Source organism: Anabas testudineus, chromosome 2 (assembly GCF_900324465.2).
Source record: "Anabas testudineus chromosome 2, fAnaTes1.2, whole genome shotgun sequence".
Classification (NCBI taxonomy): Eukaryota; Metazoa; Chordata; class Actinopteri; order Anabantiformes; family Anabantidae; genus Anabas; species Anabas testudineus.
This window is the reverse complement of record NC_046611.1, coordinates 12208281-12221041: the sequence shown is the minus strand read 5'-3', so window position 1 is coordinate 12221041 and position 12761 is coordinate 12208281. Positions and strand designations below refer to the sequence as shown.

General features: G+C 40.0%; 1 protein-coding gene across 1 annotated transcript in view; it reads right to left on the bottom strand.

The window, feature by feature from the left end:
* dmd (dystrophin) overlaps positions 1–12761 on the bottom strand; it is a 240174-nt gene that overhangs the window by 59916 nt on the left and 167497 nt on the right. The window contains exons 45-55 of the mRNA XM_026364224.1: positions 12024–12194; positions 8226–8348; positions 6888–7060; positions 6653–6788; positions 3027–3202; positions 2612–2759; positions 2177–2302; positions 1194–1343; positions 880–978; positions 689–788; positions 139–308 (exon numbers count right to left, since the gene is read on the bottom strand). Of these exons, the coding sequence (XP_026220009.1) occupies positions 139–308; positions 689–788; positions 880–978; positions 1194–1343; positions 2177–2302; positions 2612–2759; positions 3027–3202; positions 6653–6788; positions 6888–7060; positions 8226–8348; positions 12024–12194 (1572 nt within the window). The remainder of the gene's footprint in view (positions 1–138; positions 309–688; positions 789–879; positions 979–1193; positions 1344–2176; positions 2303–2611; positions 2760–3026; positions 3203–6652; positions 6789–6887; positions 7061–8225; positions 8349–12023; positions 12195–12761) is intronic.

Here is a 12761-nt window from a genome sequence, read left to right as displayed (position 1 = left end):
GTTTTTCTTAAACTGGTCACATTTAATTTGTTGGCCAACCCTCCGTATGCCAACATTTTCCCAATCATACTTTCATGTAGCCCACTAAACCACACTAGTTAACCACATCTAGTTAATTGTAACTTCTGAGGTCTTGACCTTGAGCTGGCTGATGTTGCTGTTGATGTTGTCCAGGTCGGCCACCACCACTCGCTTGTTCTGCACCATGTTATCCAGCATGGTTAGCCAGTCTTTTAGCTCAGCCCAAGACTTGTTGAACTGAGCTAGCCCCGCAGATTCAGGTAGTGAAGATCCTGTCAAACCTTCATCTAGGACACACACACAAATACAGTGTGTCAGACCATTTATTTGCATGCAGTTCTATATATTAATCCTCACCACTTCATCAAGACAAATGTTAAAGATATTGAGAGTTTATGGCAATATAGGATCATTTATTACACCTTTGGGAAAACTGAAAGTTGGACCTCACATGCTTTCATCCCTGAGTTTTGTATAATTAGTCCAGTTCTTACTGGACACTTGGATTCATGAGGATTAAAACAGTCGAGTGAATGTTTTTCCCCTCATGAATATACTGTATGTGTGTATGTATGCGTATGGGTGAACTGTTGGCACAGTTCAAGTCCAAAAGGTTCTTTGTCGCTGATAAACAATGCAATGCAATAAAACCAAAAGGAAGTCTTACTGGCTTTTTTGGCCACTAGGAGAGCAGCCATCCTCTCTTTGTGCTGTCGTACCAGCTCCAGGATCACTGTCCAATCTTCTTTTAGCTTGCCATACTTCATCTGTCTCACACACACACAAAGTCAGAGCCAGTGTTGAAAATAACTTCACAGATAGTTGTGTTGTACAAATAGTACAGTTTGATTTCGTCACCTTGTCTGGTTGGTTAGGTGAACTGTCCCTGTACAGTTGACCAGCTCGGTCCAAAACTGACTCCACTTCTGGCTGCTTTACTTGCACTTCCTCAATAATCTGGAGAAGCAACAGAAAGAAAATACTGAAGTGTTTAGCTCAAGCTCCTGTTTTTTTCTTTTTGCAACAATCTCTTTAGAAATTCTGAATCAAAATTAAGAAGCAACCTCAGATGTTAATTTCTGCCAGTTTGATCTTGAATGAAATGGTATTAACTGTGTATATGTGAAAACAGCAGTAAATCGAACAAAAATAACTATTTGCGTGTGTCCTACCCTGGGTGCTGGCTCCTCGGGGCTGTGCTCTAGCCTGCTTCTGGTGCTGGAAGCCCAGATTGACAGGTCGTCCAGCTGCCCATGAAGTTTCTCTAGCTCCTTCAGTAGGCCCTCAATCTCCAGCTGACGCTCCGGCAGAGCTCTGGACACCTAAACAAACACAATCCATGATTTATTTAGGCAAAAAGTACACTTAACCATCTATTTACAGTATATTGAATTATAATGGGGTACACACTGGTGTTGGTGACATGTTGCTCTGTGAGTTGTTGGATGTCTAAATTTCCTTTAGAACTAATATCATATCTAGATCAGACTACATTACAATATAGCTCCATTATAAAAAGATAATGGGTTAATAAGAAGTGACAGCAATGTAATAATAAAATAATATCATGGTAAATTCCCAAATTAATAATATAATAATAATAATAACCAGGTAATTTCTTTTATGTTAACAATGGATTTTGGGCTGTGTAAATACAAAACCCACTTTGCATTTACATATATAGCTATAAAGAATACTTTGACATTTTGGGTATTATTTTGCCAAACATTAGATGGATTCAATTATTTTAGCATAAACACTGGCAACAAGGAAAACAGCTGGCCTGGCTCTATTCAAAGGTAATAAAATCTTCTTGCCAGCACCTCTAAATATCATTAGGTAATTGTTATTTGACATTAACAGTAACATGATTTACAATATAAGAAAAAAATAGGCATATATTAAGTCAAACTAGTGTTTTATACAGTATGTAAACATTCAGTTACAGGTCTCACATTCAGTCTTTGTTTAGACGAAATTATTGATTATAGCAGCAGCAGTCATCTAGAGCCCATCACCAGCCAAAACTGTTTTGTCAATACAAAACATACTGAAGAGGTATGATTACTACACATACAGCGGCTTGAGTATAATGGTGAAGATGAATGTCTGTTTACAAAGCGTGTTAGAGGTTGTTTTCACAGTAGCTGCTGACCTGAGCCCAGCGAGTGTTGATGATCCTGATGTCCTTCTGTTTGTCAGCAGGAAGCGTGATCTTTTTGTGTCTGGAGTTCAGATCCTCCACCGCTGCTTTCTTGCCAGGAAGCTCCTCCACATGTACCTGACATACACACAAGCAAATGATAAAGGCTGAATTAGATAAGAAATCAATGCAGTAGCTCAATGTAGGACACAAGCTGTTTCAGTCACACACACACACACACACACACACACACACACACACCCACACACACACACACACAAAATAAAGTCTTTCTAAGGTAGAACTGAAATCCTCTTGATTAGATTAAACAATCCAATACAGAAAGGAAAGTGTTGCTAATGTACTGACAATGTATTAGGTTTAGTCTAATAATAAAGAGCTGTGTCAGTGCATTAGTATAACTGCTGTGTTGTGTTGAGATGGTACCTGGACTTTGCTCAGAGTGTTTCTGATGTGCTGTGGTTCTGCAGGCTGCAGCGGGATGGCCAGGGTGCCCTCTGCCTTGTCCAACCAGCCCAGCATCAAGGTGGTGTCCTCCTGCAGGTCAGCAGCAGCTGTACGTGCCTCTGCAGACCTGCAGGACCATAAGACAGCAGAAAAACAAGAGACGAAGGTTAGACACCTTTCAGAGACAAGAATGCTGGATAAAGCACATTAATCTAGTGAAGGAGGTAGTTGAAATTCAAACTCTGATATTGGGGAACAGTGGAAATACACAGAACAGATTTTATTTATGATCTAGACAAGCACATTAAATAACAATATTCCACAATAATATTCATTTAGAGGTATATGACAGTGTGGTTGTAAAAGATCCCCACACACACACACATACACACACCTCCTTTTACGCTCGTTGAGGTGCTGGCAGACGTTAGCCCAGCGAGTGTTGATTAATTTGAGTTGTGCTCGGAGCCGCGAGGCATCGTCTGGTTTGCTCAACTGGCTGATGTCCTCTCCTGCTGAGTTCACTCTGCCCAGAACCACTTCCTGGATGGGTATGGCCTCTGTAAGATCCTGCACACACACATTAACACACACATCAAACGTCTTAATGTAAATCAGTGTTCTTGCTGTAGTAACCTGAGTAACTAAATGTATTTGATTAGAAAGGCAAAAACAAATCTCTACAAAATGATCTTAACCAAATCAGTAGATTTTAAGTGGTCCACAACTATTGTCATAATTTAGATATGGGAACATTTAATTTAATTTAATTTGAGCAGGAATTAATGGGGATTCGTGTTTGTGGTTTAAGGATCCTCGTGTGGCTTTTATTGACTCAGTTTAAAAAAAAAAAAAAAGTGAACCCTTTAAAATTGTCAAAATAATATTATACATACTGAGCACTCACAAATTCAGGGCCAATTAATCTGTTGGAAAGATTAATATGTTATGATTTGTAATAATTTTGTGCCCGCACAGTTTATGCCTTCAAAGCCCTTTTACCATTAGTTCACAGCTGTTCTTAAATTTGGTGTTTGTATTGCTAAAGACCTTAACCCACTGATAATCTTTTAGAAATGACTGTACAGTATGAGATTATTATAAGGTGTGTTATAATCCACTATTTTATTCATTAATTATAATAATAACAGAAAACAAGAAAATAACACAATTCAGAGATCCCAAAAACTGTGACTTGTTTCTGTGACACAGCTAAATTTAACAAATTAGCTGTGTTTCCCAGATTTAGATGAGAAGATCGTTATAACTCTTACATTTGTCCATGAAACTAGATGCAAAGGATCATTTCACTACTTCAGCATGAAAAAGTAACAACCATGTTGACAAGCTGTCAACATCCAGTTAGCTTAGGGTAGCATAAAGACTGAAAGAGGGGGGGTTGCAGCCAGCCTGGCTCTTTCACAAACACCTCTAAAGCTCAGTAGTTAGCACATCATATGTTTGTTAATATTTACAAAAACAGAAAACATTACGTGGTGTTACAAATAATTTAGTGCTGGAATTGTCTAGTGGCTATGCTAAGCAAGCTATGAGTCTAGTTTAATTTTTTCTATAAGATATTTAGCATTTATTGGAATGATGTTGATCTTCTTATCTAACTCTGGGTAAAAAAAAAAGGAATAAGCACTTTTCTATTGTTGAACTATTCCTTTAAATACAAAAAAATAGTTTTTATTTGCGTGACGTAAACTGACCATTTCCAGAAGAACAGATTAAATGTTCCCACAAACAACGCATTCAGTGTTTACGTATGTGTGATCATACACTGGGGCATAAGGATAGGGGGCAGATCAGGTGGCAGGTTGTGATTTGAGGTACCAGATGGTCCTTCTTTCTCCATCTCTCTCTCTCTCTCTTTCACACACATACAAACACACACAAAGTGGCACTTGAGTGGCACTTGGATGCTGCATCCCTGTCTCTGCAGGTGGACACTGAGAGCTGATCACAGCATCCCAGATTGGACTGGGCATGTCTGATGATGCGAATACACTCGCAAACAATATGGAACACTGAGTGCAATATTTACAATTTCAGCAGCAAATAATGAGGATTTGTGTTTGTGGTTAACAACAGAAAATGAAGCTATCACCTGCGAACGCAACCCTTCATATATCTGTCCTTGTTGATTAAGAGGTGATTACATATACACTAATAATCTAAACCTCAGAGAGCTTCAAGCGCGTGGTTCTATATTTGTATTAAATTGTTTTTCCTAATCCTCCAGTTGTAGTTTTGAGGGTTGATGTAACATTGAAATGCCAAATTTGATGATATAATATTGTTACATAAGGCCTAAAAAAAGAAAGTGTTCTGTTTGTATTGAGGCTGACTGCACTGTCAGACACTCACTACTTTCTCCTCTTGACAACTGCCATCTGTGTGTGCACTGTACGTGTGCTGCAGCCATCAGACGGACACCAGCAACTCGCAAATACAAAGTTAGTATCACTTTTGATGATGTGAATGTTATGTGATGCCATGTGAAGGTTTGTTTGTTTCCTTCTTAGGGATTTTATTTTGTATATTTATTAAGCACTTTGTTATTTAATTCATTTTCCCTTTTAATTTTCAATTATGTGTTGTGTACTGAATACAGTAGCTTGATCTTGTTGACATTTTTTAAGATATACACAACAGTTCAAAAGTTTGAGGTATTGAGTTAAATGAGTTTGAATAGCGATTAAGTAAGTTTTGTCCTTTGCTTTCATTAAAAAATCCTGCATTTGCAGCAATTACAGTCTTGCAGTTCTTGGCCATTCTAGTTGCTCCCACAACAGCTCAATAGGGTTGAGACCTGGTGATGGTGCTGGTCACTCCTTGAGAGCAGCTGACTGCTTCTTCCCCAACTAGTTCTTGTCTAGTTTAGAGCTGTGCTTTGGGTCGTTGTCCTGTTGTAGGACAAACCTGGGTTCAATGTTCAGACTGGTCTTTTGCACTATTTCTTGAAGCTGCCAGATGAGGGCCTGTGGGGCATCTGTTTCTTAAACTAGACACTCCAATGTACTTGTCCTCTAGCTCAGTTGTACTGTATACTTGTTAGCAGCACACAGTGTATAATAGCGTAATAGCAAAATGGTTTTGTAATGATCAGTTAGCATTTAGTTAGGAAGGTTTTATTTGCAACATTCTGAATTAATATACTCTTCAAAAATAAATAACCCCACAAAAAACAAACAATTATTTATTTTGAAAATAATTGAGTTATATCAAGTGTTAAAAGTATGTTACAGTATATGACAGTTTTATAAGCTGCAGGACCTTCTTGAAGTGAGACTAAGTGATTTCACTAGTTTGACTCTTGCTGTGTTATTTAATGCTTCTTTTCAGTGGGAATCTGTGGAGAGAGACTCTCTTATTGTCTTTCATTGATTGGGAGCTGGAGGTGGCCTTCATCATGGGCTTTATGTCATTTTATAGCAGCAATGATTAGTCTATTAATCAAAAGTCAATCAGTTGACATTTTATAGACAAAATGATTCATCTTTTATAATAACAATCACTGGTTGACCTACTTGAAATTTCATAGCACTAATAATCTCTTAAGTTGCCACCTAATTTACAAATAGGACTGAAGATTTAACGCTAAAGGGGATTAAAGCTGCAAGATACAACTTTTAAAAATAATTTAAAACACAAATGAAAACAAATGGTCAAATAATATTAACTCGTGCTGGTTCAGAAAGCAACACAAAATATACTGGAGTGGTCAGAGAGCCCACAACAACCCCACCCCCAGAAGGGAATTGAACAAGAGCTTGTTAAAATGCTGACTAATGTGATGTCCAAACTCATAACCGATAATACACTGTGATGACACAATTTTCACAGTCATGTCATAATACGTCTTCTTAGGTCAAGGGAATCTGCCTTTGCATGTAACGCTATCATATACTGTAACATCAGTTTAGACACAAAACTAAAAAAGATGGAAGCTTTATATTATATCTGTGTGTGTGTGTGTGTGTGTGTGTGTGTGTGTGTGTGTGGGTGTGTTACCCTGAGGTGCTGTCTGTGTGCTGCTGGTTCACTTTCCACCAGTTTCAAAGTGCTCTCAGCGTCATTCAGCCAGTCATCCAGAGCCTTCTGATCTGCCGTGAACTTCTGCCACTTGGAGTTGCAATCCTGCCAACGCCTTGAAGTGCACACACATACAAACACATGCAGATGTTTATGTATATGGCTGTGCAACATCTGTCCTTTATTTCTCCCTTTGCCTACGTCCCCTCCTTACTTCAGTCTGTCCTGGTAGAGCTTGTTCAGTTTGTCCCAGTTGGTACTGAGGAGGGCAGAGCTCTCTTTGATCCTCTGTCCCTCCAGAGGCCGTGCACCTGCTACCATTTCCTCTTTGCGGGCCAACGCTCCTTCCACCGGCCCTTGCAACTTGTCAGTGCTCCCCTTCACCTTCTGTGTGTGCGAAGGTGAGGTCAGTTTTTGTTTTTCTTGTCATTACTGGATACTACAGGAATAGTGCACTGAACAGTAGAAACATCAATCTGTGGTTGTAACAACAATTTCTTTTCCTGGACTCATTATGAATTTGCCATGAAACCAACAGATTAGTCTTATTAAACGACTAATCTGTCGCGACTTCCAAAGTTGCAGCTGTTTTAGTACCATTTCCATGTGTGAAGATCATTAGTCAAGGTTATCTCAAAGGTGCGGTTCAGTAGCAACTGGACTTGTTTGACGTTCTTGACAGTGTTCCACCTCTCATCTGAAAGGCTTGAAGTGGCCTTATTGCCGCCTGCAAGTTGTTCCACTCGGTATTGGTGTGTGAGTGTGAATGACTTAAACTTAACAATACCAGTTGCAGCCAGGTTAGCCACTATTAGCAAAAATAGTTTCTAAAAGAGCATATTTTGCTCACACATACGTCATAGCAACATGTCCACAGGTAGCAGTTGGACAGTGCTGTGCTGCTTCTGGTCTAGAAGTCACTGAAGACAAAATTGATATGCTTGAAGAATATACACCATGGAGAGCTCTAAGATCCAGAGGCTTACTTATGGAGATTAGAGTCAAAATCAAGTGCAGTGAAGTAGCATTTGGACCTCTGTGCAACATCTTCCTGGCATAAACAACCATCAGACCTCAGATGTGTGAGTTTTTAAGACCAGGTTAAAACATTTCTCCTGACACATGCCTATGATTAAGCTGTATTCTATTCTTATGCTTTTGAAATTGCAAATAGGACTCACTTTTCAAGTTAGAAATCTGACTTCAGTGGGATTCAGGCAGTTAACATTTCCTGGGAACTCCAGAATTCCAACTTTCACATGAGAGGTGAAAAGAGCGTCAAGAACGTCAGATCACTAAACTGCATTCTTGGGATGACCTCGACCTGGTTGTAGACATGAACAATGTTCTACAACGACTGCAGCTTTGGAAGATAACCATTAAATACTGCTAATCTGCTGGTTGTGTAGTATTGTTTTTTAGTATCTTCTTTACTGGGGGTATTTAACAAACAGAAGATTTAAAAGCCCATATTTTTTGCAATTACCTGAGAGTTGATTGTTCATATTATTTTCTGAGAAATATCATGTGTGGCTTTCAGACAGACACTGACCTTCAGGCAGTGCTCTTGCTGAGGCAGGTTATAATACGCTGCGGGCCAGTATTCAGGAGAGTTCAGCTTGAAGTCCGTCTCTGACACAGAACGCAGCAACGCCTGCAGCTCTGTCAGGTACTCCTGCACACCCACCCACACACACACAGAGGAAGGTGTAGGCACAAACACACATTTTCACAAACACACAAAGTAGAGAGGTATCAGAAAAATAAAAACAACATATACAAATAAACAGTAAATGATACATGCTTGTTACTACTCAACAAACTTCAGATGATGAATTCTAAATCCCAGATCATTTCATGGCTGTCTGATCTCTCCCCTACAGATATGTTATTAATCTATTTTGTATATAAAACCCTCTCTCAACCTACTTTTAACACATTCAAGCTTTTGATTGGGATTTAACTCTTGAATTCGTGAGCTGAAATGAATTTTTCATTTCCCCCGACCATGACACACAATGGTCTAACTCAGCATGGCAAATGAAGCTGCTCTCCACGGCGCAGAGACGGCGGAATATTAACACTCTGTTCGTTTCACCTCATTGTTATGCTCACGTCGCCCGCACAATCGCGTCTCCCATTCAAATGACACTTTTTAATTAACCTAAAATAAGACACACATATTAGCATTATTAGCAGCCTCATAGAAAGTTAATGATTGCTGGTGGCCTTGAGTTAACAAGTCAGCTCTGGCTTTGCCTGGTGTGACAGTAATAATGTGTGCAACAGGGGTGGGTTGGGGTGCACAAGCCGATTCACTCACTGACTGCAGGAAGGTAATTGCTCTGTCTGGTGGCTCCCTGTTTTTGAAGAAATGTAAATTACCCTTTGCAGTTCAACTTCACACAAGAGATACGTTTAAAAATGATCAAAATTTATGCAGCAGACTTCAAAATACCCTCACTTTTAAGCTCTACTAACATATGACTAACATATTCCTCTGCAGCCTCTTGAAATTAAATCACTGTAGCTTGCTGTGCTTTAAATCTCTTGATGTTATCATTCCAATCACAGAAATAGTTGTTTTAGAGAATCAGATGAGAATCAAATGTGCCCACACATACACACTGACTGGAGATCAAAAAGTTGGTCTTAAGGCTGGTGGTTATGCGCAGTATGGTTTTTCAACTAAAGTAGTTGCTTGTGAGCTGTGGCGTAGGGATATCTTCCACCAGTCGTGTGCAGGTGTTGTAACTTGAGTGCTTTATAATTAGTACTTTGCAGATTCGATGTGAAGTACTGTTCTTAGAGGATAAATATCAGAGAAGAAAAAGTCTGAGGAACATGAGGTTAAGTACAATTAGCTCCACAGAGATGTGTATGTGAGATACTGCTGGGGCCTGACATAACTGTTTCTAACATCTGCAACAAGTGAGTAAAAAGCCAGTAGAAGATATCCCTCCGCTGCATCTCGACGAGGAACCGGGGAAACAAAATAAGTGAAATTAGGTTTAAATACACTAACTGTATAAAACACAGGATTTAGTTTAATGGGAGTCTCGAAGTTTCACCTGAGCCTCAGCTGAGCTTTGAAGTGCATTTAGCACCTGTTCCTTACAGCACATATTCACGTTCCAGGTGAAATATAGTACTGTATGTGTGCTGAACAAAAACAATCCTAGCGACTAAATAATGTCACGCTCCTCCAGCCAGCTCAACCAGCTTTAAAGAGAGAACAGAACAGATTGTCTCCCACTCTCACAATCTGGTCTACTTCTCTACTTGTCTATATGACTTGGATAGAATACACATTAAACTATTATTCTGTAGCAAAACCACTGCACCAGGATAGACAGCAGTAGTAACAGTCGGAGTCAATCCTGTGCCTGACTCTACCATATGTCACAATGATTCACTGCTGCCCAGGCACCGAGAGGAGATGAAAATGACTATGACTCTATTTTGGTGCAGGCAGCAGGCAGCCAGAAGTGCAGCTTTGCACCAGTAAGGTGGCATTTTCCCGAAGCACACTGAGGCCCTTTCTTCATGTGCACCATTTTGGTATTTTTGTATTTGGTTTTAAAATGTGAGATTAGATCATTCACCCACGTCCACATACATGTGTCCAGCAGACGGCTTCTGTTTACTGAGCGTTTCTGCTGCTAACATACCAAATAAAGTTGGTCCGTTAACGTGCCTGAGCGCTGGCTGAAGATTACCTAGGGTCAGATATGCTGAAGATCTGATCTGATCTGTTGTCACAAACTCAAACGTTTGCACCCATAGTGTCTGATTGGGACATAATAAATGCACAACCTTGTATTTCTGTCTTTAAGACATCACAGATTTAATATCAAATTTGGAAAGGATTATCTAGAATCACCTCAAAACAGAGTTCATTTCTTACAAATGTCTTGCTGCTGTAGTTTAAAGTTGAGCCAGGTTTGTGATTACCGAGTACCCACGACTGTTTCGAGACTATAGGAAATGAAGTGCACCCATGTCTCTTAATGATTACTGCTCGAGAGTCCTCGAGTAATGCACTGAAGTCCCTAAACAGCTCAAGTGAAGCAGATGAGTGGCCCGGGCAGCTCCCAGGTTTACTGCGCCACACTGAAGCAGAGCATCGCTGCTCAGTCACTGGTCTCTTGGTAAATAAAGATGGAAATGGCACTAATTATGTGCTTATGATTCCTCTCAGTGTGTCCGAAGAGTAGAAGTCTGAAGGTTTAGCTGTTATCGAGAGATGTACGCTCATGTGGTTGAATGTTTACATTTTCAGTGATTGGCAGATTAGGGAGCTGGAAGGGTGTGACGTGATTGGCTGGCAGACGGGCATGCAGTGACACAGATCCAGACAGAGCAATCGATGAGATTCAGACATGTTAACATGCTTTACATGTTCTGTACACATAAGACATGAGAATGCAGCAAAGAAAAACAAAGCAACTCAGATTTTATTGTAGGGGGAATTTGGATAAAGACTCCAAGTAACTTTTGAAGGGTCAGTGAGGGGTCAACCGTTGAAAACATTTTAGGAGGTCCTGAACTGTGTGATCATTTTGGAAGATGCCAATGAGACAAATAAATTGAAAGATCTGCTTTTAACATAAGGTACAGCCTCCAAAATGATCATAGAGGTGATTCAGCATCTCTCAAAAGCAATTACGAGAAAAAAATAACAGTAGAACCTTAGTGGAGGATTCGTTCCTTCGTTAGTTTAATTAGGGTATACGTAATAAAGTGGAAACTGAGTGTAGAGAAGCGTTTACTTGAATGAAGGCTGATCTTGGCTGTATGCTAACTGTGGCACTAACTAGTGTCATTCAAAGTTCATTTCTTGGCTGTAGAGCATCATATTTCAATAGCATCTTATTTCGCTATTTAGCATAATAAATAAGCACCAAAGTTAAGCTAAGCTAACCACGTGCTGGTGCTAGCTCCATATTTACTGCAACGTTTCAGGAGCTGTATCAATCGTCTCCTCTAACTACAGTAACTACAATAAGTGTTTTGTACTAAATCATCTCTAGAAAGTTTGATGTCCACGAAAGTTTGTCAACTGTCAACTTAAAGTGAACCGAATTTGTGTTTTGATTTATTTGAACCATATTGTTTTATAGTGTTACAGGAGAGTGTTAGTAATTAAAAGTCTGACCTACTGTCAGAACTACTTACAACCCAAACTTCCACAAACACGTTTCATGCTAAAAGTTAATTACTGACACTCACACAGCGTCTTCTACAGAATAAGGGCTCAGATACATGTAGTTAGTATTATGAACGTGTCTAGTTGATTGTATTTTCAGTTAGTACTGTAGGTATAGAAGTCGTGCCTAGTGAAACTCACATATTGTCTTTTGAAGGGTGTGAACTTGCCCTCCACCTCAACCCAGCGCGTGTTGAGCTGGAGTTGGCGGGGCTCCACTAGACTGGCGGCTCCAGCTGCTGAGAGCTGATTGGCTAAGCCCTGCACCTCCTTAAGCTCCTCCTTCTTCTTGTCGAACTCTGAGCCAATTTCCTATTGGACGAAATCAACCAGGTGTTCAGTTGCTATTGACCGAGCCCGCTGGAGAGCGGGTGTGAGAGGGCACAGAGAAGCATGTGGATGTGCTTGAACACACATTCACAAACACACACACACACACAGGGACAATTAACACACAGTAAAAATAATAAAACACATCTGTTTACGCACTAGCAAACACACCAACAACGATACTCTATATTGATATTGTTTGTGGCTCCATTTAAACAATCCATATAAAATAAGAAGGCGTTGTAATGTTGTAATTAGGAGGCGCACACTGACTTAAGACTTTATTTACAGCGAGGAGGAGTACAGTCACAGGCCAGTACAGAGGAATAAACTGTGAGTGTGAACTGAGGGATGTGGGGGGTGAAAAGCTGGAGAGACAGAGAGATGGCAGAGTGTAATCTCAGTTGCGGCACTGACAGGTGAGGTGAGCGCGTGAGGTGTCCGCTTAGCGAAATATCATAGTGATCATCTGCAAGTAAAAGACACACATACACAGTGAGGGTGGGGGCAGAAAACAGGAGGAGGACAAGGCTTCTCCATGAAACACAT